At 41.7% G+C, this 25,843-nt stretch overlaps 1 protein-coding gene across 1 annotated transcript in view; it reads left to right on the top strand.

The window, feature by feature from the left end:
* LOC115266602 (putative uncharacterized protein DDB_G0277255) overlaps window positions 1-19,592 on the top strand; it is a 91,246-nt gene extending 71,654 nt beyond the window's left edge. The window contains exons 2-6 of the mRNA XM_029873058.2: window positions 11,193-11,754; window positions 17,091-18,135; window positions 18,412-18,601; window positions 18,679-18,915; window positions 18,980-19,592. Coding sequence (XP_029728918.1) covers window positions 11,193-11,754; window positions 17,091-18,135; window positions 18,412-18,601; window positions 18,679-18,915; window positions 18,980-19,029 — 2,084 coding nt within the window. The 3' untranslated portion in view covers window positions 19,030-19,592. The remainder of the gene's footprint in view (window positions 1-11,192; window positions 11,755-17,090; window positions 18,136-18,411; window positions 18,602-18,678; window positions 18,916-18,979) is intronic.
* The last annotated feature ends 6,251 nt before the right edge of the window (window positions 19,593-25,843 follow it).

Here is a 25,843-nt window from a genome sequence, read left to right as displayed (position 1 = left end):
GAAATGATACTGAAACTCTTCGAAGAACTTAAGGCGAAATCTACGCAGATGGAATCCCTTGAGCGAAAGGTAGATGCTCTACAATCGGAACTCACCACATCACTGAAAAGTTCTCAAACGGAATGCTTCGAGGAAAATGCAGAGGGATTACAGTCGCAGCACACACCTCCGACCGATAAGCAGGCAAACGCTGCAGCTCTACCATCACCCGTTTCACAGTATGGTCCACGACCGCAACCCAAACCAGGCATCAAAACTACGACCCACGTTGAAGGAATCGTTAAACGGAAAAACAAGAAGGAAGAAAGGCATCCGAATCAACTCAAAGATGCCTACAGAGCCTCCTCTGAAGGACCTGGATCACCTCCCAAAAAAACCATGAAACCCGCTGCGACCAACCTGGAACTGGAAGCAATGATAGAATACATCGAAGAAGATGATGGAGAAATCGTAGATATTACGGATGGCGAACCTATATCACCAAGAGACAAGGCTTTCGCCCAGGTTCTTCAAGACACAAATGCATCCAAATCCAACCGCATTAACCAGCACATCTAACCAGATCACCATCCAAAATGCAGAATCTCCTATACCACGTAACAGTACCATCAGTGAGGAAAGGTTTGGGAGCGGGGAAAGTGTAGTACCCCTCCCACTTCCACAAGCGGAAGCGCATCTGAGTGGAGGACCTGTCCGGGACGTCATACCCCAACCCGTAGATGGGAAATCCCTCAGTGCGGCCTTTGAAGACAGCAACCGAAGAAGCCAACGAACTACTAAACCAAGAACAAACGCAAACCCCGATATCAACACAAATTGCAACCGAATCAGCGAACGTTCCATGGGTTTCGGAAACCCTAGGCCTTGCCCCACACTGACCCCGACAGGGAAAAACATTCAGCAATATGTGTGTGACCCTCTGGAGGCAGTAGGTGTGGGGGGCCTGATATCTCAGGCAAGTACATTCAACCATACAACCGGAACAACAACGTATGCAGCCTCACAATTTCTTTCAGTTCCCACCCTGGCCACTTGTGGAGGGAGCTGGACAAATCGAATCGGTAACCACGAATCACCCAGCCGACTCAGGATCCCCGTAGTACCCGATCTTTCAACCAGCAAACTCGACCAGTCTCAACCAACTCAACTCGCGGCAACAAGGTTGCGCAATAGTAGACCACCACTACCGTCATATGTAGTATCCGATTCCGTGGCCTATGATCAAATGCTTCAAGTTCAGCAGATGCCTCATTCCAGCAGTGCTACAATAGACCGGCCCACATTTTCAAGTGCTACAACCACATACAGATCAATACCCGAAGATACCCCACCAAGAATCGAACGATGTCCACCTCCACGGACACCGAACCGTTCGGTGTCTACTACATCGGACAGCTTTGGTACAGTGACCCGGCTCGCGTTACAATGGAATATCAATGGTTTACTAAATAATCTCAGCGATCTACAACTACTAACGCACGTAAACCCGCCGCATACTCTGGTACTACAAGAGCTTCACTGCAGAGATTCAGATGGCTGTGCCTTTAACCGACTTCTACAAGGACAGTATATATGGTACATAAAAACGGGATCAACTCTCTTCCAAAATACTGCGATAGCTGTAAACCGATCAATTCCACATAAACTGGTTAAACTCGACACCACTCTCATCGCACTGGCAGTCAGAGTAGAACTTCCCTTTCCACATACAATTGTTTCATTGTATCTTCAGCAAAATGGAACCGGAAATATAGAACTTCTTCTGCAACAGCTGCTCGATCAACTCGAAAAACCATATCTACTGCTAGGTGATTTTAATAGCCACCATTACGCGTGGGGCTCATCAAAAACTGACAAAAGAGGGGCGGCAATACTAGAAGTAGCTGAAAAAAACGACCTCATAGTGCTGAACGACGGAAACGCAACCTTTTCACGTGGGGATTATCAATCTTGCATCGATGTTTCGCTGGCTTCCAGCGAAATAATTAAGTTCTTGAGGTGGAATATCCACACTGATTTGATGGGCAGTGATCATCACCCAATCGAAATTCACACCTCAGATCTATTGCCAGAAACAACAAGACGGCCACGATGGCGTCTCGACGAAGGAAACTGGGAGAACTACGAGCGGGATATTCAGGACTTAGTGGAACCTAACACAACCTATGATCCTGAGGTATTGGGAGAACTAATCCTTGATGCAGCAAAGGCCAATATTCCAAGGACAAGCAGCAAACCAGGGAAGAAAGCGTTGCATTGGTGGAACGACGTTACGAAAGCGGCAGTGAAAGCTCGCAGAAAATCTCTCCGTAGACGCAAGCGAACCCCCAAGGATCACCCAGATTGGAACCAGATCAACCAAGAATACCAACAACGGCGAAACGAATGTAGAAACATAATCCGAAAAGCGAAAAATGACTCTTGGGAAGAATTTCTTGAAGGTTTCGATAGTAGTCAATCCACCACTGAAATGTGGCGAAGAGTGAATGCTTTGAGTGGCAAAAGAAGATCACATGGTATTGCAATCCGGAAAAATGGCACCGTTTCACGAGATTCTAGCTTTGTAGCCAACAGTATTGGCGAATATTTCGAGAAAATCTCATCATGCGCGCTGTATTCACCAAGCTTCTTAGCCGCCCAAAAGAATAAGAACACATTACCGATAGTCGATCCTGTAACTCCCGACGATAACAACAAACGCGACTTCAATGTACCTTTTACAATTGAAGAGCTGTTTTTTGCCCTCGACTCTGCCAAAGGAAAGTCTGCAGGACCGGATGAACTAAGCTACATATTCTTTAAGCGTCTTCCTCTCCAGGTCAAAATATCTCTCCTTGAAAGTTTTAACCACGTCTGGACAACCGGGGTATTCCCAACTAGATGGACGCATAGTTTAATAGTCCCTATACCAAAACACAAAACAGGTTCAAGTGACCCAAGCGACTATCGCCCGATTGCGCTAACCAGTTGCGCATGTAAAATCATGGAACGTATGGTGAATAGGCGCCTTATAACCGCGCTGCAGGACAAGTTGGACGAAAGACAGCATGCTTTTCTCAAAGGCAGGGGAACCGGGACATATTTTGCTTCCCTAGCTCAAGTAATCGACGATGCTTTATCGAATGGTCTACACGTGGATTTAGCTGCTCTAGATTTGTCTAAAGCGTACAACAGAGTTTGGCGCCCAGAAGTTCTTCAACGACTCGTAGACTGGGGCTTCGTGGGAAACATCGGAAAATTTATTCAAGGATTCCTGGAACGCAGAACTTTCCAAGTGCTGATTGGCAATACGCGTTCCAGAGTCTTTCAGGAGGAAACGGGAGTACCCCAAGGATCCGTGCTCGCAGTAACTTTGTTCTTGATCGCCATGAACTCCGTCTTCGAACGACTGCCAAAAGGTATTTTCATTTTCGTATACGCCGATGACATTGTCATCGTCGTAGTTGGAAAACATCCGAAGATAATTCGAAGGAAACTACAAGTTGCCGTACGAGCGGTCGCTAAATGGGCAGAAACCGTAGGATTTGCCATGGCAGCTGAGAAATGTTCAATTTCGCACTGCTGTACATTCGGACACCACCCATGGAAAAACCCAGTCAAAATAGGAAATAGTGAAATCCCCTTCAAAAAAGAGCTGCGAATACTAGGTGTCATATTCGATAGGAGATGCAGTTTCGAATCCCATTTCAACGCAGTAAAGAAGGACACGGAGTGCAGAATGCGACTGATTAAAGCAATAAGTGGCAGACATAAAACAAACAATCGGAAATCGCTCTTCAACATCGCTCGTAGCATCGTTATTAGCAAGCTTCTGTATGGATTAGAAATTACCATTCGCTCCTTCGAGGCTCTAATCCGTATTCTCAGCCCAGTATACAACAGGATACTTCGCTCCACTTCCGGCCTACTTCCCAGCTCACCTACTCTGGCTACATGTGTGGAAGCCGGTGAACTTCCGTTTCATTATCTTATAACCATTGCAGCAGCTCATAGGGCAATAAGCTACCTTGAAAAAACATACGGAGACAACAGCAACATTTTTGTCCTCGAAAAAGCCAAACACCTAGTTAGAGAGAACGCCAACATCAGTTTCCCACCGATAGCACAAGTTTATCGTGTTGGAGACCGCCAATGGAATCAATCCTGCCCAACGATCGACTGGACAGTGAAACACAGCGTTCGAGCTGGAGACTCGGCTCCCAAAGTGTCTGCAGTACTCAACAACCTGCTAAACACTAAATACAGCCATCACGACAAAATTTTCACAGATGGATCTAAAGCCGGTGGAACTGTAGGAGTTGGAGTATATAGCAATAACTTTGGCATTGCACGAAGGGTTCCCGATGAATTCTCCGTATTTTCTTCTGAAGCAGCAGCTATTTGCCTCGCCATCAATCAGATTACCGATCCTTCTGCTCCTACTATTATCCTCACGGACTCGGCAAGCGTTCTCTCAGCACTAGAAAACCCACGGCAGACACACTCCATAGTTCAAGAAATTGAGGCTGAAATGCCTTCCAATACTACACTATGCTGGATACCCGGGCACTGCGGCATTAGAGGTAATGAGGAAGCGGACCGTCTAGCAAACCGAGGAAGAAGCTCCAGAATGTGGAACCTTAGCATACCAGCAATCGACGCACGACAAACTATTCAGCAAAACGTGCTTCAGTCATGGCAGCAACAGTGGTTGACCAATCGCGATATTTTCCTTAGAAAAATCAAAACGGGCATCGGAAAGTGGAACGACCGAAAATTGCGCAGGGAACAACAAATCTTGTCACGCCTTAGAGTCGGACATACAAGGATAACGCATCCACACTACTTTTCGAACAGCGATAGGCCAATATGTCCGGCATGCACAGTTCCGGTTACCGTAGAACATCTTCTAATCAACTGTCCAAAGTTTGAAACAATTAGACTTAATATGCATTTACAAACCAGTATTGCAGATATTCTACAAAATTCCAATGTAACTGAATCAAAACTAATAGCATTTTTGAAAGCAACCAAATTATACTCTGAAATTTAACCGTTCGATATAAATGTTAGTAATAATAAGTTCATTAAACAGCGACAGCAGAGAGGTGAACCAGCGTCTGGCTGAAAGCCTCTTTAATAAAGAAAAAAAAAAAAATCTTTGTTTGCAAACTGAGACTTCTTTCTTGTCCGACCCCAGGGTTTCCTCTGTTTAAGGAAATGCCATGCAAACTCACATCATATGTTGCTGGGATTCTTCTATGATTTTCTCCTGACATTCCCGCTCATTTTTCTGAGTATAACGCGATTTTATTGGTTTCCAATAGCTTTGTTTTGATGGTTAAAATAACAAAACAGTTTTAATTTTCGTGGATAGAATGACAGATCAATCGATAAAATGACAGTTCGACCCGAACAAAAAAAAATCCCATACAAGCTTTAAATGCATTTTGAAAATAGTTCCCGCTCTCCAAAAAATGAAATTTTGAATTTCGACTAATTTTTGGGTGGAGAATCCGATTATAGAATAATCCGGATACCCCTAAAGAACCCAATTACATTACCGTCAAACGGGGTTACTTGCAACAGCGGTGTAACTTGCAACACGATGACATACACTAAATGTGAAGTATTTTCTAATAATAATGAAAACTAGTATGCCCTTCAATTTCGGTTATAGAGATTATGTATACCAAAGATCGATTTAGTGGAAAAATTAGTTTTGTTTCTTTGTTTATTGTTTAGCTACACTGTTAAAACGGTTTGCTCATTTCATGCCATAAAAACATGTATGAAAATCGTGTTTCACCTCTCCCCTGTGGTAAGTGCGATAAGTCTGATGACCTTGGTTGCAGTTAGGGTACCTAATAGTAAGCTTAACTAAACGATAAAAGTTTAATAAACTTATCGACTAAGTCATGTAAAAAATCATTATTATATTCGTCAACCACTATGGGGTAACTTGCAACAGTTAAATTTGACAAAACCTTTTATTGTTTATCTTCATTTCACGATATTTTTGACAGAAATAACCAAAACGGATCATTTCTTGATTACGTAACGAGTTCATTTTCAAATGACAACTCATTTTTTACATTTTTTTGAACGTGATTTTCAAACATTGTTAGGAAATATCATATTATGGAGTTTTATTCATGTTACATCTTGTTAAAAGTTTAATTTAGTTTATGGGCGCTTTAAAACAATCACCAACATCAATTCTGAACGTAGATGGACTAAATTATTTCAGCTGAGTACTCAAATTAACGAGTTTGATATTTACAAAGTTCAATAGATGTGTTTCAATCATGTTATTTTAGCAGAAATTGTCAAACACCACTTCAAACTGGAAACTACTTAAAGATGACTCACTCTACCTTTTCAAGAAATGACAATTTTCATTGTTGACATTTTGTTACGAGTACTATGTCACGATATCCATATATATTTTATATTTGAGGGACGTGAGACCTGTTTGTTGTTAAACGATATACTCTCACTTGCAATAACTATCAACCCTTTCATGAAAAAATATATGGCAACTGGTTAGTGTACATCTTAACAATGCATTTTTCATGCATTACATCAAAAATTTACAATACGACTAAGCACTAGAATGTTCGTGCTGTTTAATGATAGCTAACTTAACTTCATGTCCTGTGTTGCAAGTTACCCCACAGATGGGGAAACTTGCAACAAGTATGTATTTCGCACCTCCTGATTAGGTGACAACATATTTTGATAAATCAATTGCTACATAGCATTCTACTCTGGGTAATTAGCGTACACGATGCTTTACAGGATGGTTCAAATGTTTAGATTTTCAATGATATTGCTTCAAAGTCGAAAAGTGTTGCAAGTTACCCCATTTGACGGTACTCAAGTATGTACCCGCAAGTCTGTCGATTCTATAGTACATATCTATATTTTTAGACCCATGTCCTGCCAAAAACATTGCCGTAATAGTGTCTACGGCAATAATATGTATTCCGATGTACAACAAATATGAAATGTACAAAATGCTTATTAGCTCCACCCAAGAAACAGAACTAGCTGAATAACAGTTTCTTAAGCTACATTTAGCTTAAGAAAGGTCTGTTCCACTCTTGTAGAGCAAAAATGTTTGTTGGGCACCTTTTGGCAGAGTTCCGAATCAGAAAAAAATTGACCTACCGAACAATTATGCCGAAAACACCATCATTCTAAGTAAACAGGATCCTGTTGGGATCCTGAGTTATGTGATCTAGAAAATTTGTATGCTTACTAGCGCCGCCTAGTAATGGAATATCAAATCAAACGATCCATTATTCATAAGTCCTTTGCCAATCAAACAACTTTGCCGAAGACACCAACTCTATAAGTAATCAGGATCTTGCGATATATGAGATGTTGATTTCATCAATGATATGTCTGTTTATCTGTGGTGTCTCTTTGGGCTCATTCAAATAAGACGTAACGCAAAATTTGACAATTTTAGAACTCCTCCCTACTTCACTTAACAACTTTTGTATGGTAAATTTTGATTTTTTTTTGTAAAGCGTAACACAGCGCTTGACTTCCTCGCTACCCCTACGTTACGTAATATTTGAATGAACCAGTGTCGCGGAGCATCAGCGTACAAGTCACAAAAAAGCTGATAATCACCAAGCTTGTATCACCCTGTCTCTGCGGTTCCTGATTCGCTCTCTCTACAGTCGCTAACACCAGAAAAGACGGAATCCCATCATAGTCACCCGGTCACCCTTGTTTTGCTACAATCATCCTGACTTGGATACGGCTCATGTGAGTGTCATGACTCTCTCCGTCGCCTCAAGCAGATGCACGCGCAACAGCATGTAAAACTATGCATGTGTATTATCACAAGCACGGTACTACGTCATAAATCCTATTCGTTTTGCATAGCTCAGTTTAAACGCACACATTGAGCGCACCACGAAGTTCGCCCTGGCTACGGCAAACGCTCTCACTTCGCCCGTTATGCATCGTTGCTCAGAAAGATTGATTCTCTCGCAACCCGCCTGAAGCATACTCAGCAACTGCTATCGCTGCAAAGCTGCGAAGGGTGGAACCCACAACATGTTTGTCATTCCAGGCGTGACATGCTAGCTGGTTCGTATCACCTTGGGAAGGGTGACTCCAGAAAGCGGTTCAAGTGATTGTCTCGTGATGGTCGCGATTATTCGCAAGACTGGAATGAACCTTTTTTGAGCTGCCGGACATAAATGTCTACCCATTTACAAATGTGCGATTTATTCTTTTGCTATGTGCGTCTTCTCCGCTTGCTTTGGTACGATTAATCCTACATATTAATTTTCGGCATTGAGGAATGCCCTCTAGCGCACCTAGCATAAATTTCTCGAACTAAGTTGTTCATCACTAGATAGGCCTTGACTTACCTAACATCTTTGCTGAAAACATCAACCTTTTAAAAGGTAAGGATCACGAGATACGCGACTATATATGTTGGGGTCCAATGGACCCCAGGGTCCCAAAACGAACCTTTTTTAATGTATCCTTTTGAGGGTTAAAAGGAATTCTTGAAGAAGTTTTAAGAAGAATTCTTGAAAGAATCCCTGAATGAATCTCGGGAGGAATCTATAGAGGAAACCTGAGAGAAATCATTGATAAAATCCCAGTTGGAATCATAGTAGGAATTCCTAGAGAAATAGTCAAATGAATCATATGAGATTTTAATGAATGAGAAAGTTTTGAAAAAACACTGAGAATATCGAGACGGAATTCATGAATGAATCTTGAGAGAAATTCGGGGGAAATCCGATCAGATGGTAAAATGGGAAGTTCGCTCTCGTTTTTATCGATACATATCTCGTTGTTGCGGTCAATGCTCAACTAAATATTTAAATCGGTTGAAGATAATATATTGAAATGTTTGGAAAAGCTTAGACTCTCAGCTTCCTAATGATTAGTTTAGATTTTAATTCGGTGGTTGTGAACACAGCGAAAATCGCGATTTAATGGTAAAATTCAAAAGGCCAAATCCAAGATGGCTGCCAAAAAATTTTCAACTTCTAATTAAAAGTCTACACTTTCCCTTCATATAGGGTCTGGGACCATTTGGGCAGGAGCACCTATTTTGGGCACTTGCTGCTATAACTCAGTCAATTTTGAACCGAATGACCTGATTTTTGAAACACGATCAGATACGCACAGTATCTAGCCGTGTGCAAAAAATCAAGTCAATCGGTTTTTTTTTCAATTGATTTGTGGGTACACAACCCACCATTTATTAGGCATTTTAAGTAATAACAAACCATCTCTTGCCGACATATCAGTTTTGATAAAAAAAAGAAGAAAAAAAACTATAGTACTAGTACAAATACACTATTGAAATACACAATATTATAACTTAATTTTGGCATGAGTTACGAAACTATTAATTATTTGCATAGCTGGAACATCCATCGCCCCAAGAACATCTCTTATGGGTATTTTGAGAGGTCTTCCGATTCGCGACATTTCATCCTGCATGAGCGTTCTGGAGTCCGTATATTTTCTGCAGTACCAGAGGACATGATCGATATGCTCGTAGTCTTCTTCGCATTCACAAAGGTTGGTCTGGGTGATATTAATTCTGAAAAGATGCGCATTCAAGGTATAATGGTTAGATATGATTCTGGACATGTTTTTGATGAATTTTCGATCGCAACTCATTCCTGAGAACCAGGGTTTCCGTTTTACGTTGGGAAGAATACTAAAGCAAAATCTACCAAGATTGCTGTAATTCCACTGATTTTGCCAAATTTGCGTTGTAGTATTCTTGATGAGTGTGTTGAAATCCTGTGGCTCTGATGGCCGTTGAAATTGCTCCCCCTGTGTAGTACCTGTTTTTGCAAGGGTGTCTGCATACTCATTTCCGTGTATTCCGGAATGAGAAGGAACCCAAATAAATGAAATATTAAAACTTTGCTCTTGGAGTTGGGAAATACATTTTCTGATTTTCAGTACCATGGAGCTAGTCTTAGTGGACAATCTCATTTTTAAAATGGCTTATAAAGAGCTCAAACTATCTGAGCAAATTAAGAAATCTCCAGGTGACAAATGGCCAATATGATCCAAAACATACCATATTGCCGTCAATTCAGCCATATACATTGAACACGGTTCTGCCAAACTAAAATTTGCTTGGTGACTACTGCTATAGACCCCAAACCCCAAAAGGCCGTCCAACAAAGATCCATCTGTATGAAATATGTTCTGATCTTCAAACGCAGATGATCTTTCTTTGAAAATGGCTCGCAGCGTTCTTGGTTCAATATACGGCATATCTCTCGTTACAGCAAGAAGAGACTTATCAACTATAATTTTAGGAAAAAGTCAATCGGTTGAAAATTGACTGAGTTAAAGCAGCAAGTGCCCAAAATAGGTGCTCCTGCCCAAATGGTCTCAAACCCTAAATGTAATGTTTTGTACATGTTACAACATGAATCTTCGAGATATTACGCGATAAATAAGGTGCAATTTGATGGAAAATTGTCATTTTTGTCACCTTGTAAGCCCCTTGGCAAGCAATAGGTCTAATAATTCAACCTAATCAAAGTGGTTTTCATCCTTTTTTCATCATTTCCTAGCCAATAACCAAGAAAAGGTTGCCGAGGCCCGTGGCGTAGTTGGTCACACGTTCGCTTCATATGCGGATGGTCATGGGTTTGATTCCCAGCCCCGGCACTTGCAATTTTTCGTCAGTTGCTCTTCTCCCGAGAGCGGCTGGCACTGACCCTCTTCTGAGCCCCGTGGCTCAAACGGACCCGGATACCTGGACATCGGCGAACTGCTACTCATAATGGACCCCCAATCGGACTGGAAAGGAAGAACGGCCATCCATCATCCTTGTGCTCATCCTTCTACCATGTATAGAGTAGAAAAGTGAAAGCAGCAGAAAGGCAACCAGTTGGATAAAGTAGAATAGTATATACATCTAGGCGCTGCACAAAAATGTAAGTGCAGCTTGTCAATTGAAATCGCTCACGTAGTGCCCTAGTGGACAATAGAGCTGTAATTAGGTTAAGTGATTAAGAATAAAAAAAATAAGCAAGAAAAATTCAAAATTCCAGACTTTATGTAAATGGCGGCCTGGTTTCAGCGAGAATTACCCCCATAATAAATTGAAAAAATGTTTCAAATTAAAGTTCCAACTATTCAAAGTGTACTAGTATCACTGTATACTAATTTTGCACTCTTTATTTTTATTATAGGTTCGCCTTTGGCGTCATCACCGCCGTCAGCCGTCAAGTTTTCCGCCGTAGGAATCTACCGACCACCGGCAGCTCGAAAGGCTTTGAAATTCTCCGAAAGCGCCATCCAGCTTGCACCGCCAGCCGCCGGCGACAACCCCAACGATTACAATCACTACCACCCTCCTGCACCAGTTCCATCGGCTGTGAGCGCGTCCAAAACTGCATCCGAGGAAACTGTAGCGGACCCAGCCCCTAAACCGCCCCCCCCAGCGACAGCCTCGTCTGCCGTTGTATCACCTTGCAAGGCTACTACTACCGGTACCGTTAGTAGGGCACCAAAGCAAGAAGAACCAGGTGATGATAGTACTGCTACCAAAGGCGATACTGGTACACCGCCAACGAAAGCGATAGCTACTGGCAAAAGTAAATTGCCGGCAGCAGATGTAGCGAGCGTTTCGGCAGTAGCAGAAGTAGCCGATAGTAATAGTAATAACAACAGCAGCGCCGAACAACCACTTGTTGCTGCCGCAGTAACTAGTCAAGGAAATCAAACCTCAAGTAGTAGTACCACTACCACTAGGTAAGTGAGATGAAGATGCAATGAATGGTAAATAAAACAAAACTGGTTGCGGCGAGCAATTGCGATATGCAGCCGTGTGCTGCGGCGGCGGATTACGCCATGGCTCTTTGAAATAAGGTTAATGGTTTACTGGGAAGGTAGATAGGATGGTTGGATATGCTTGAAGAGGTGTGAATGGCCGCGTGTCCGTGGGTGTAAATAAGTAGGTAATATGAGGCGTGGGAATGTTTTTTTTTTTAAGGAACGTCTGCACATTGTAAGTCTTGGTCGGAAGCACGGTGACCGGAATACACGCACGTTGAACTAAGAATTGTATAATTGAATTTTTAAAATTGGTCAACTGGTGTATACAGACGACGGCTTATGGAGTCAACACATAAAAAGTCCTTAACCCTCAAAAGGATACCTTAAAAAAAGGTCCGTTTTGGGACCCTGGGGTCCATTGGACCCCAACATATATTCTCGCGTATCTCGTGATCCTTACTTTTTAAAAGGTTGATGTTTTCAGCAAAGATGTTCGGTAAGTCAAGGGCTATCTAGTGATGAACAATTTATTTTAGGAAATATCCGATAGTTGGCACTAGAGAGCATTCCAAAACGCCCCTAATCAATGGGATGTAACGTACCAAAGCAAGCGGACAAGACGCACATAACAAAAGTATAAATCACACTTCTGTAAATGGGTGGGTAGACATAAATGTCCGGCAGCTCAAAAGGGTTCGTTCAAATATTACGTAACGCTAGGGGTAGCGAGAGTGTCTAGCGCTGTGTTACGCTTTATAAAAAAAAAAAACATAATTTACCACACAAAAGTTGTTACGTGGAGTAGGGAGGAGTTCTGAAATTGTCAAATATTGCGTTACGTATTATTTGAATGAACCCAAAGAGACATCACAGACAAACAGACATATCATTGATAAAATAACATCTCATATATCGCAAGATCCAGATTATTTATAAAGTTGGTGTCTTCGGCAAAGCTGTTTGATTGGCGAAGGGGCGCTAGTGAGTATACAAATTTTGTATCTCATACATCTCAGGATTCTGATTACTTAGAAAATTAGTGTTGTTCGGGAGGCCGAATATTTATTTGATTCGGAACTTTGACATAGGCTGGTGCTAATGAACAATTTTTTACATTTTATATCTGTTGTACATCGGAATACTTATTATTTACAGAGATGGTGTCTACGGCAAAGATTTTGGCAGGCATGGGGCTAAAATATATAGACACTATAGAATCGACAGGCTTTCGGATACATAATTGAGTGATGAAATTGTTATGTACAGTTTATATTTTAGAAGAATCTCGGGAGAAATTCCTAGAAGAATCCCGAGAGGCATTCCTAGAGCAATCCCAGATAGAATTCCTGTAAGAATTCCTGGGGGAATGTTAGAAGAAAATCTTAGAAGAATCCCAGGAGAAATTCCAAGAGGAATCTCAGCAGGAATTCCTGTAGGGAACGCGAGGGTTCCTGGAAGAACCCCGAAGGATTTCTTAGAGGAATCCCGGGAGCACTACTGGTACAAATTCTTAAATGAATCCCGGGAGGAATTTCTGGAAAAAAAAAATGCGAATTCCAAGTGCATTTTCTAGTTTCTAGATGAAGCCCTGGAGGAACCTTTGGAGAATCATTGAAAGATTCCCTGTATTAATTTCAAATCAGAGTTAATTGAAATTGAAAACTTACATTCATATGAATAATTCCGTCGAAGACATCAACTCCGAATATTTTCTCTCGATCGAGACATCAACGTAACAAAAGTAGGGTGACAATGGGTATTATCGGCAGGTTTGTTCTCTTCGTCATGGGGGGTTTTTGTCAGCCAAATTGCCTGAAACTTGGCCATATAATTCAGTTTAGTTGGGAAGGATTTGAGACCAACTCTGAGTTCAATAGGTTTTAAAAAAAACCCAAAGACGAAGAGAACAAAACGGCCGAGAATAGGTAATTTCCCCTATATTACATTTTTGGAATATGGTAAAAAAGTCTCATCTATGTGTGATCTTTGCAGCTACATTTGCGCCACCTGGTGAGGCAATTCTAATGTAAATTACCCACATAATAGGAAGTATTGGTATTGCTAACAGTTTGTTAATATATTGTATCAAGACATTAACCTCAAAAGAAGTTTCTTTTTTTGAGGACATTTGTCGATCGGGGTATCTAGGATGCTGGCCAGCTTGCAGATAAACTGTCAATACCAATAGTCCTTGATGTATTAAACATTTTTGCCGAAGACACGAATATTATAAATAATTAGAATATAAAAATATTCGAACTTGTGGAGCGGACCTGGTGTGATGGTTCAAGCACGTGACTATCACGCCGAGGACCTGGGATCGAATCCCACTCCCGACAAACTCACAAAAATGTGAGTTCTTCCTTCGGAAGGGAAGTAAAGCGTGGGTCCCGAGATGAACTAGCCTAGGGCTAAAAATCTCGTTAATACAGATAAAAAAAAATATTCGAACTAAATATAACTTTTAATCTGTAATGTTGCTGCCGGGGCCCGTGGCGTAGTTGGTCACACCTTCGCTTCATATGCGGATGGTCATGGGTTTGATTCCCAGCCCCGGCACTTGCAATTTTTCGTCAGTTGCTTTTCCCCCGAGAGCAACTGACACTGACCCTCTTCTGAGCCCCATAGCTCAAACAAACCCGGATACCTGGACATCGGCGAACTGCTACTCATAATGAACCCCCAATCGGACTGGAAAGGAACAACGGCCATCCATCATCATCCTTGTGCTCATCATTCTACGGTATAAAGTAGAAATGTGAAAGCAGCAGAAAGGCAACCAGTTCGATAAAGTAGAATAGAATCTAGGCGCTGTACAAAATGTAAGTGCAGCTGTCAATTGAAATTGCTCACGTAGTGCCCCAGTGGACAATAGAGCTGTAAATTAGGTTAAGTGATTAAGAATAAAACTCAGCAGAAGAACTTTACGAGATAGGTACTGCGAAAGAATTTAAAAGAGGAATTGTGGTAGAAATCCAAGAAGAAAATAACAAGAGAAATCCTCAAAGAAATTTCGGAACGAACTCTGGATAGATTTCCAATCAAATTTGTAAACAAATCTCTGAAGAATTTCTTATTCCTCTAAAGAGTTCTTGAGAAGATCTCATCGGAATAGCCAAGATAATCGGTAGCACCCGTTTTTGTTCAAAAATGTAATGCTACATACCGTAATATCTAGTTATCAGTAGGATGTTTATCGAAATCCCAACAGCACAGACTTCCAAGTCCAATTTCAAATCTGTGTAATGAAAATTGTGGTCATGTGGTTATATGGTTATATGAATATTAATTGAATTCCTGAATGTTTTTCCGGATTTGTTGAAGTGCCTGAATGTCTTTTTTTTTTAAAGTAATTTCGATGGTTTTGTTTATTTTTGAAAGTGATTTGTAAAGAGAGTTTTTGAAAGAGTTCAGGAATAAGTTTTATAAAATGAAGACTTATTTTTGAATTATAAACTTTCAAAATCAGCGGCTTTGTTGGTTTTAAGCTGATGAATTTCTTTGCATCCTCAATATCCCACAGCGTGAGAGTTGGATCATTTCCGTAGTCGTTTTATTCGTTGTCTTGATCCCCCGTACCAACGTTCTTCAGGTGTCCATTGAAGTGCTGCTTCTACTTTTCGATCACCTCACGTCCGTCCGTCAAGATGCTTCCATTCTTATTCTTGATCTCGGCTTGCGGCTCGAAGCTGTTGCGGAATGCGTTGAGTCTTTAGTAGTTTCCACGACTTAAGAACAGGAGATAAGTTCCACTTCCTTGTAATCCGGCAGATAATCTGTCAGGCGGAGTTTTATTTTTCCCGAAAAAGCATGGCAATTTAGACAAGATTAAACTTTTATTGAAAGTATTACTTTTACTATAAGCTCTTGGAATTTAACGATATTGAAGCATAATACTTGAATACTTATTCTATTCTATTCTATTCTATTCTAGTGCTTGCACAGCCAGTATTGAAAAGCATCCTGGAAATACCAGAAATTCTTCTGATGTTTTCTTGTCAGCATTAATATTTGCAGCACATCGGATATATGATACAAATATTAAAATGGCCAGACCCACTGTACAGACTAATGTATTTGAAGATAATTCGAAAAAAAAATACGGCAATCAGACTATTCACTTGTGAATAATATGATTGAAGCAAATTTTTCGAATGTGGTAATGGAAGAAACGGGGACAATCGTACAAACCGTTTCATATTTAGGGGACTAGATTGTGTTTATAGAAAATGTTGGAAGTGGCGTAAATAGCTAAGAAGGTTAATGCGCACTTCTTTGTGGATCGTTGCTTCTCCTGAGATGGGACATAGGTATTTGTTCCATATGTCCTGGCTCTGAAGCCTAGGCTTAAGCGCCTTTACTCGCTCTCTGAAACGAGAAAAACAAAACAAAAACGAGAAAGTATAGTCCCATGTAATTATTTGAACATACGATCCATTTTAGAGACATAATAACCACAATTTTAAGATTCTTTCTGAAATGAAGAAAATGTATGCAATGCTTTACCTGAAAACATATTTTTGTATTTTCGTCATGTTGTTATTGTATATAAAAAAAACAAAGGTGGTGTATTTTGCAGAAAGTCAGCAATCAAAATTATATGATTTTCGACTATAGGGCACTGCACTGTTTTGATTTTGTATGGGATTTTGACATTTCCTGGCCTTGTTGTTTACAAAATCTCAATAAGTGCGAGGAGAGAATTTCGTGCACAGCCCTATTGTTGGATTTTTTTTTAATTTTAAGGCGAAACGGGACGCCGTGTTATTTTTCCTATCTTGCCTCTCTTTCTAACAATTTACCTCGCGATTTTGAAGATGGTAATCTCGAGTTCTATCGCACTGAAGATGCTGAAAAACAATCAGCATATGCACTACAAGTGAGCATACACAGTGATAGGTTTTTGTTGCAAAATATGAAGTAGAATCTGAGATTACCATCTTAGTAGCAACAGAGCAATGACGGATATTTCCCCGACCGTCCCGTCCGCCCTTAAGTGTATCGGATGAAGTTTCCTTGTTCTTATTTCTTTAAAATAGGTACTTTACTTATGTTTATTTCAATTTATTGTTGTATGCTTACAATTAAACAGATTCTTCGGATATTTCCCTAATATTATTCAAATTTCTGAGCCTAATACTTGAATACTTATCTTATCTCATAAAAATCATATCATCTGCCTTTATCATTTACATCCTTTAGTCCTTTTCAGCCGCAGAGCATTGTATATTCTACGAAACTGGTATCAAACAATGATCAGTTCCATACCCCTTCATCTTAATCCCACTGACACAATTTCGCCACCATTTCAGGCCCGCCCGTCCGCACCGGGAACGACGACCGGATCGTGCCGTGTACATTCCGCGAGCTCGTCGCAGCCTAACCACCCCGCCGGTGACTGCTCCCAGTCAGCAATCATCCACAACCAGTGCTTCCAGTACCGCGACCGGCGCATCGACAGCCGCCACCTCACCACCCTCACCGCCGGTGTCAACCACCGGTAGCCTTTCGGCGTTTGCAACTCCACTCAGTTCTCCACCGAAGGTACCACCGAACAAAAAGGAACGGCCCAACAACGGCGAAAAGGAACGCAAATCCAAAGCGAAAGACAAACCTCCACCGCCGGGAGCGATTCCGGACTGTGAAGTCGCCCACACTGTGATAGGAAATCATCGAAGAAACGATTCAGCTGCCCAAGGGGACAGTACTTGTACGATAAGTTTCAAAAACCGTAGTCATAGCGTAGAGGAAAGTTCCAACGGAAGCAATCAGGAAATAGTGAAGCTCAAAAAGCAAAAATCGGAAGAGGTACCTCGGGAGAACGTAGAACAAGACTGTGATTTTGTATCGAAAGCCGACGGGAAGAAGGATCGAAAGGATCAACGCCCGAACGGTAGCATTTTAGCGGAACTGAACGGAAGTACAAATCCCAAAGCAATAGAAACCATGAACAAATCCAACAGAAACCGAAGTTCCAAGCAGGTCGGAGGGAACGCCACCGCATTGATAATCAACGATAAAGTCGGCACAAATGCGACTGATAAGATAGACAAAGATGAGAAGGAACTTCGAAGAGCTTCGCTGGAGATTAACAGAAGCAATAGGCGAATCATCAAGCAGTCTTTCGCGTCAGATGTGTTGGAAATCGCTGAACAGGAACCTGTCGTAAAGGATAATTCCACAGAAAAGGTTAACGGTCAGTCCAAACAGGATCCGGAACGGCTTGTCAATCCAGAGGAAGACGATTGGGAGTCCATGTACGACGACAATGGAGATTGTTTGAATCCGAAGCTAATGGAAGAGTTGACATCGGCGGTGGGGAAAGTATCGATTGAAGTCCCACGAACGGATTATAAGGTAGGTTTGGGTCATCGGTAGACTCTACCCAAAATAAAAATCACTCGTGCACTTCTTCTTATTCATCTTGGCGTAACGTCCCAACTGGGACAAAGCCTGCATTCCAGAGTTATAAGAGCTCTTCCATAGTTATTTACTGTGGGCCATTTTTTGAATATTTTCAGAAAAAAAAAATGCAAAATCAGGCCATTATTCTTCAGTAGCAAAAACGCAGACCCATAAAAAAATAAAGATTCTCAAGGTATCGAGATTACACCTTCGTTTTCTCCTTCTCAGGTATATCAAACGAAACAAGCCGCCCTCAACGAGGAAGAGTTTCCGCACGTGTTGGAAGTGTCCAACTTCCCGGTGGAGTTCAAAACGCAAGATCTCATGATGCTATTCTCGCAGTACAAAGAGTCAGGGTTCGATATCAAGTGGGTCGATGACACACACGCCCTGGCCGTTTTCAGTAGTTCCAAAATCGGTGAGATTCGTTATTTATGCACATTTTGTTCCTCCCTTTTAAGCTAACCTACCTACCCTTTTTTTTACTTCGCACAGCGGCCGAAGTTCTTGCCAATGGTCACACGTTCGTCAAGCTAAAACCCCTGGCCGATGCCACAGTGGAATCTCGCTCCAAGGCCCGAAAGTGTTCCAGCTCGCTGCAGCCGTACCGACCGCGGCCGGAAACCTGCGCTGCCCTGGCCCGACGGCTGGTGACGACGGCCCTCGGGGTTCGGCTGAAGACTGCCCCCGAAGAGCGCGAAAACGAAAGGCGCGTCCTTCGGGAAGCTAAGGGTAATGTATTTGATTCTGTTGTAGAATTCGCATGCTGACACCAAATCTACCATTCTTCTTCCAGAACGCAAACTACTTGCTGCCAAACAACGGGAGGAAATCTGGGAAAGCTAAAACCTGTATGACATCCTCCAGAACCATGCGTCTCCAGCACCTCAGAAGGGTGGTGGTACATTCTTTCATTAATTTTTCGCTGCCATAGTCATTGTCGAGTTAAGATTTCCAAAACATTTGTGGGCATGTCGCTTCCCATAGGCCAACTGTAGGCACGTGGATGTGTGTGTCGTTGGAGCTATTTTTTCCCTCGATCATGGTCAAGATTTCAAGGTTGTGCTGCAGATTTTAGGATTGTTTTAGTATCCTATCAAAAAAAAAAGTCCGTAGTCGGACCTATTTTGTGTCTGTGAAAATATCAATCATCATTTCAGCAATCTCACGTTAGTGAGAACGGAAACTGTAGATCAAACGGAGGGAAACGTATGTATTTAATAATTATTGTACACTGTATAGGACAAAGTTAAAAAGTTGTGTATAAAATATAAGTGCGAACGATGAGAATGTTATTTACAGGTTTTTATCAAAACACAACTCTTACTGCAAGAAATAGAGTATAATTTTATTGTAAATAAAGAAAAGTTCATCAATATGAGAAAAATCTAAATCTCCTGGAGTGGAAACATGTATTTATTATTGTAATCCGAAAATGTATTCCAGTAAATTGCCTTGCCTTTTCTTGATGACAGAGTAGCTTTGTTCCAAACAGAAGCCTGCCTCTGTTTCCACTCGCAACCATGTACTTTGTCTTGATAGTTTTGCGTCTGAATTAAGGCACTATGTGTAAGCAAAGATACAAAATGTACTGATTGTTACTATTTACATTAACATAAAGGGGAGGGGGGCTATATACTGTCATGATCGCATATTAGTCCCATCTTTGCTGGGTTTCCTATTCATATGGGATAATTATGCGATCATTGGCAGTATAGCCAGAGGCTGTAAAGGCGTGAGTATTCAGCATAACTGTGCTGAAGGTGACGGATTCGATTTCCATGACTTCCTTGGGCATATAGTACCTCAGCTACAAGATACAGGGGATGGCCAAAATGTTTGGAATAGGCAACTTTTTTGACGTAGGACTACGTCTCTCTTTTCTATACCGGGTGTCATTCTAAATTTTCAGAAATCGGCCGCGTTACGTTTAAAGTGGAGATTTTGAGCGTTAATAGCTCAGCCATTTCTTGTTGAATTTTCTAAATTTTGGCACCAATCGATTGCAAATCTTTACACCAATTATGTCCAATAATAATATTTGCTGTTTTTCAATAACAAACTATTGAAAAATTGGGAAAAGTGAACCCATGTTTATTCCAGCCAATCACGATCGAGCACATTTTGGATGCTCCCGTCGAATATAAAAGCTACTGCTTCTTCGCATCTTCCCTCATTTGTCTTTGTCGTCTCGAGGTGAACGCATCGAACGAGAGCGGCCCACTTTCTTCGTTTGCGTTTTCGCTCATTATTCTTTGACGGCCGTGTTGGCTCGGCGTCGGTGGTTGTCGGCAAGGGTGCTGTTGCACATTCGCCTTCTAACCGTCTAAAGCGGCACGCAAAAACGGCTACGCTCAAAAATGTGTTCGGCCTGCACATTTTTAGTAAACATCCATGCCGCACATGACTGTGTTGGAAACACACATTTATTTTTAAATTGCTCGTACGCTCACATTAGCATGTATTTTGCAATAATTTCGACATGGCAACCTCACTGGGTTTATAAACCACCTTCAAATACCGAAAAATATTGATATTTTGCAAAAATGTGAGCGTACGAGCAATTTAAAAAAATGTGTGTTTCCAACACAGTCCCTGTGCGGCATGGGCGCTACTCAAAAATGAGAGTTTTTATTTTAGAGAGGGCAGACGAAGGAAAGAATACGTTTCATCGATTGCTCGGCGGTGGTGGCAGAGGCAGCAAAATCCACAGAAAGATCCGCGACAGACGAATTTGCGAGTTGCGTCGCTGTCCTCGGGGCTCGGCCCTTCACCGATTGATTGGCGGCGGCGCATTGATGATAGCATCAGGAACATCCAGGGCAACAAGCGGCGGGCCAATTTTCGACGGCGTGCAGCATTCAGCACGGAGGAATCCAACACGCATTACGTGGCATGATAAATTCATATCATTTTTTGTCTAAAATCGTCCAATATTCAAACGGTTCTTTACAGGACCATAGAAAATTATTCATCAAGAGCTGTGAATCAGATAATTATTTCATTCCATCATCGATCGGTAAAAGTGTGGTGCAACCGAAAAGTGAAAGATTGAATGCTTGGTGGCCCCGCAAGAATGATGATGCCGGCCACTAATGGTTCCATCCGGAATTTATCAACTCTATCCGAACCATTTTTCGTGAAACATCGATAAATTATAACGTTGTTCGAATTAAAATGATCTTGACATTCCAATATTTTGGTTACTTTATTCGTTAAATGAAAATTTTCTCATTTCTCGGTTGATTAACCGTTTCAAGCGTCTGGTGCATGCGGGGCGGGTCGTGCAAATGAAATATACTGAAAAGCCAGCCGAATGGGAGGAGCTTCATCTGCTAATCTAGGGGCATAAAAGCTGCTCCCTCTGATTTCTTTCGTCATTTTCGTTGGATTAGTCAAGCAGGGTGGATGTCACCTCCACACCTGAGCAGTACCCAGCGGCGACTCTCGGCTATCGTGCTGATAGCGTCATGAATCTTATCCACGGCAGAAAGCGGCCTACCAATTTTCGGTGGCATCCTGCAGGAATAGCACGGAGAAAACCAACACGCATTGCGTGGCAAGGCGGTTTCATGCCATTTTCTTTCTGAAATCGTTACTTTATCCAACGGTCCTTATCAGGATCACCAAAAAATGATTCTTCAAGAGTTGTAAATCAGATAATTTTACTCCATCAATCGAGAAAAGTGTGGTTCACCCGAAAAATGAATGATTGAATTCCGGCCACTAATGGTTCCAGCCAGAATTCAGCAACGCATTACCCTATCAGAACTGTTTTCCGTAAAACAGTGTTTAACTCTAACAATTTTCGAATTAAAATGATCTAAATCTTCCAATATTTTGTTTACTTTAACGCTTAGAGAAAAAAAATTCTCATTTCTGTGTTGATTAATCATTTGAAGCGTCTGAAGCATGCGGGGCGGGCCATGCAAATGAAATATTCTGGGCCAGCCGATTGGGAGGAGCTGCATCTTTTTCCAATTTTAAATTTTGTTTATTCAGTCATTTTGTGTTTACAATAAATTTTATGATTAAGTGTTACAGATCTTGTCTTTTCATCCTTTGATTTTTGTTTGATTGCTTTTGATGTTGCTTTTTAATTTAGTTTCTTAACGAGTGTCTTGTGTTTGTGTGTTTGTGTGTTTACAAACTTGGTAATTTTAATTTTTTATTCTACTTAACCTACTTATCCTAAAAATTTGAAAAATCCTAATCAACCAACGCTCGGATGAGCGGGTGTTCTGATCGAGCAGCGCTTTCGATGAAGCCGTCGATTCCTTCCTCGATCCGTTCCTTGACGGTCTTGATGCCTGCGTTTCGGTGCAGCTCGCTGATCCTAGTATCGTAGGGGGCGTTCAGAATAAGGCGAAGCAGTCGGTTCTGGACCACCTGCAGCTTCTTCTTGTGGGTTTCCGCACACGTTCCCCACACAGGCATGGCGTAGTTCACCACGGGGGCGATGACGGTTTTGAAGACGGCTAGCTTGTTCCGTCGCGAAAGTCGGGATCGCCGAGAGATCAGCGGGTACAGAGACTTTAACAGACCAATGCATCTGTTCTTCAGGTTCTCGGTGTGCGTCCGGTAGGTCCTTTTGTTGTCCATGACCACCCCAAGGTAGCCAACTTCATCCGACCAGGGAACAATGTGGCCGTCGAACCGGATGTAGCAGTCCGATGGAGGGAGGAGCTTCGGTGATGGTCGATGCCGGAAGACGATGGTCTGGCTCTTGGCTTCGTTGACTTTTATTTTCCAGCTCGTGAGGTAGCCGACGTAGGCCGTTACGCCCTGCTGGATCCGGGATCTGTAGATCGTGGGCGTTCGACCATTCGCTACGATCGCGCTGTCATCGGCGTAGAGTGCCAATATGCACCCACCGGGGAGTGGCGGGATGTCCGACGTGTACAGGTTGTACAGTATCGGGCCCAGGAGACTGCCTTGGGGAACTCCTGCTGGGACCGCCTGCAGTTCGGATTCTGTTCCTGCGAAATGGACTCGGAAAGATCGATTTGCGAGATAGTTGCTTACCATTTTCGTCAGGTAGGTCGGGAATCCTGCCTGCACCAGCTTGTAGACGAGGCCGTCGTGCCAGACGTTGTCGAAGGCCTTCTCGACGTCCAGGAGGACCATCGCCGTGTTGTTGGATAGGGCAGTGTTGCGGTGGATGGCGTTTTCAACTCGAACCAACTGGTGAGCGGTGGAGTGCCCTCGTCAGAATCCGAACTGCTCCGGAACGATGAGGTCGTGTTCTTCGATGTGCTCCATCAAGCGCTGGAGAATGATGCGCTCAAAAACCTTGCTAGCTGCTGATAGCAGGGAGATGGGCCGGTAGCTTGACGCGTTGGTCGGGTCCTTCCCGGGCTTCAGGATGGGAATCACTTTGCCTACCTTCCACCTGGATGGAAAGTAGCCCAGTTGGAGCTGCATCTGCTAATCTAGGGGTATGAAAGCTATTCCCTCTGATTTCTTCCTGGATTCCGCCAGACTGAAAAAATGTCGAATGTCGGGTTTAAGTCGGGTCAATTTTTATCGAATGTTGGGCCACTGTTGGACCAACATCGATCAACTATTGGGTCTATGTTGGGTTTGGTGGCCAAAATCAAAATAGGTGAATGATAGGTTGATGTCGGGTTTGACGTCATCAACTATGGTAAAAGCTTTAAACCTACAACACCACAAATTTATGCTTCCTAGCTGGGGCTCAATTGAATGATGTGCCTTGACTGAGGCTGGAGCTGAAAATTAGTAAAAGCTCGAGGTCAGTCTTACCCAACCAATCCCAATCAAGCATAGTTGTGTGAGGCGACACGACGAAACTTATATAAGAGGTGCACACACTCAGTTCGATCATTTCATCGGCACACACAGCAGCGGACGGACAGCGCCGAGCGGCAGCAAGATCCCAAAAAAGATCCGCTTCAACGGATGAGCAAGCGGGTGGCACCGCCCTCTGTCCAATGAAGCCTCGATTCTTTTCGGATCAATCGGTGGTGGCGGCATGAGTGGCAATGAATTATACCAAAATGGTCCTTTTAAGGGCCCCAAAACTTCCGAAAGAGTTATTTGGAGCATTATTCAATTATTTCTAAAAATTCAACTTATTCTAATTTTTTATAGTTTAGTTTATCGATAAAGTTTAATTTTTATACTAAATATACACCGCTGTATATTTAGTATTTGGAATTCCAAATTTACTGTCAATGTCATTCCAATCGAGTAGGATACCTGTCAAATGCGCTTTAAGGTTGAAGGATTCGTCATTGACATAATCGTCATCATTGAAAGTTCGGAAGCAGTTTTCTCATTCTAAACTGAAATTTCTGCAGTGAAAATAAGTTCACTGTACTCCAATCTTCAGCCGCAATACAGTGAATACATTTTCACTGCGGAAATTTCAGCTTTGTACGAGAAAACTGCTTTCGAATTTTCAATGATGACGATTATTTCAATGACGAATCCTTCAACCTTAAAGGCATTGCTCGGCAGCATCATCGTCATGATACGAGAATCATCATCACCAGCAACAATCGCCAGATTTCGAGTCTTTAGCATATAGTGATTTTACTCTGGCCGTTATTTTTGCTGAATAGATACACGTTTACTTCATCTGTGAGCCCCAAATTCTTTATTATGCGTTAAAAATTAGTCCTACGTCAACATTGCGGTTATGTCTCAGACATTACACACTCCTAGTTTTTTCTCTCACAAAAATGTTCAACATGCTGTAACTTTTCATAGAGTGCATCAAAAATTCTCAAATTTTGACTGTTTGTTCACCTATTATATGTATTGGTGGGATTGGTACAAATTTGAGCTCGATTGGTCAATCTTTCGCGAAGTTAGAATCGTTCTGGTAAAACACTATTTTTTAGACAACTAATTTTTGAACTGTCATATCTCGGAAACCAGTGAACCGAATCGAATGAAACGTTTATCAACAATATATTGATACTTCAAACGACGCTATAAAATGTAATATTTTCTCACGATGAATAAAGTTATACCGGTTTGACATTTTTACCCATTAGAGGAAAATAAGTCAAATTTACAATATCATACATGTGTCATTCTTACAATCCAAATAGGCTCTAATAGTTCTTATCAGAGATACATATCTTGAGAACAGAAGCAGAAAATCTTTGGATATCAACACTAAAATTTAATGACATTGATGTAAAAAATTTACATTTTTTAAAGAAAGATCCAAAAAGTTTCAATCCATGATAACATTTTACAACGTTCAAAAACTTTATATGTTTTAATGACATGAGAAGCGTCAATGTATTGTTGATAAACGTTCAAAAGTTCATTGAATTCGGTGCTCTGGTTTTCGAGATATGACAGTTCAAAAATTAGTTATCTAAAAAATTGTGTTTTACCAGAACGATTCTAACTTCGCGAAAGATCAACCAATCGAGCTCAAATTTGTACCAATTATGCACATATAATAGGTGAACAAACAGTCAAAATTTGGGAGTTTTTGATGCACTCTATGAAAAATTATAGCGTTTTGAACTTTTTTGTGAGAGAAAAAAAGTTGCCTATCTCAAACATGTTGTCCATCCCCTGTGTTGCGAAAATTAGGGTGGTCCATATTTTCAAAGAAATTGGTAAGCAAACTTTTTTATTTCCAAGAATAACTGTATACGTTCTTCGGGAAAGT

This window comes from Aedes albopictus, chromosome 3, assembly GCF_035046485.1.
Source record: "Aedes albopictus strain Foshan chromosome 3, AalbF5, whole genome shotgun sequence".
NCBI lineage: Eukaryota > Metazoa > Arthropoda > Insecta > Diptera > Culicidae > Aedes > Aedes albopictus.
The sequence above is the reverse complement of the archived record's forward strand: the minus strand, read 5'-3'. Positions and strand labels throughout refer to the sequence as shown.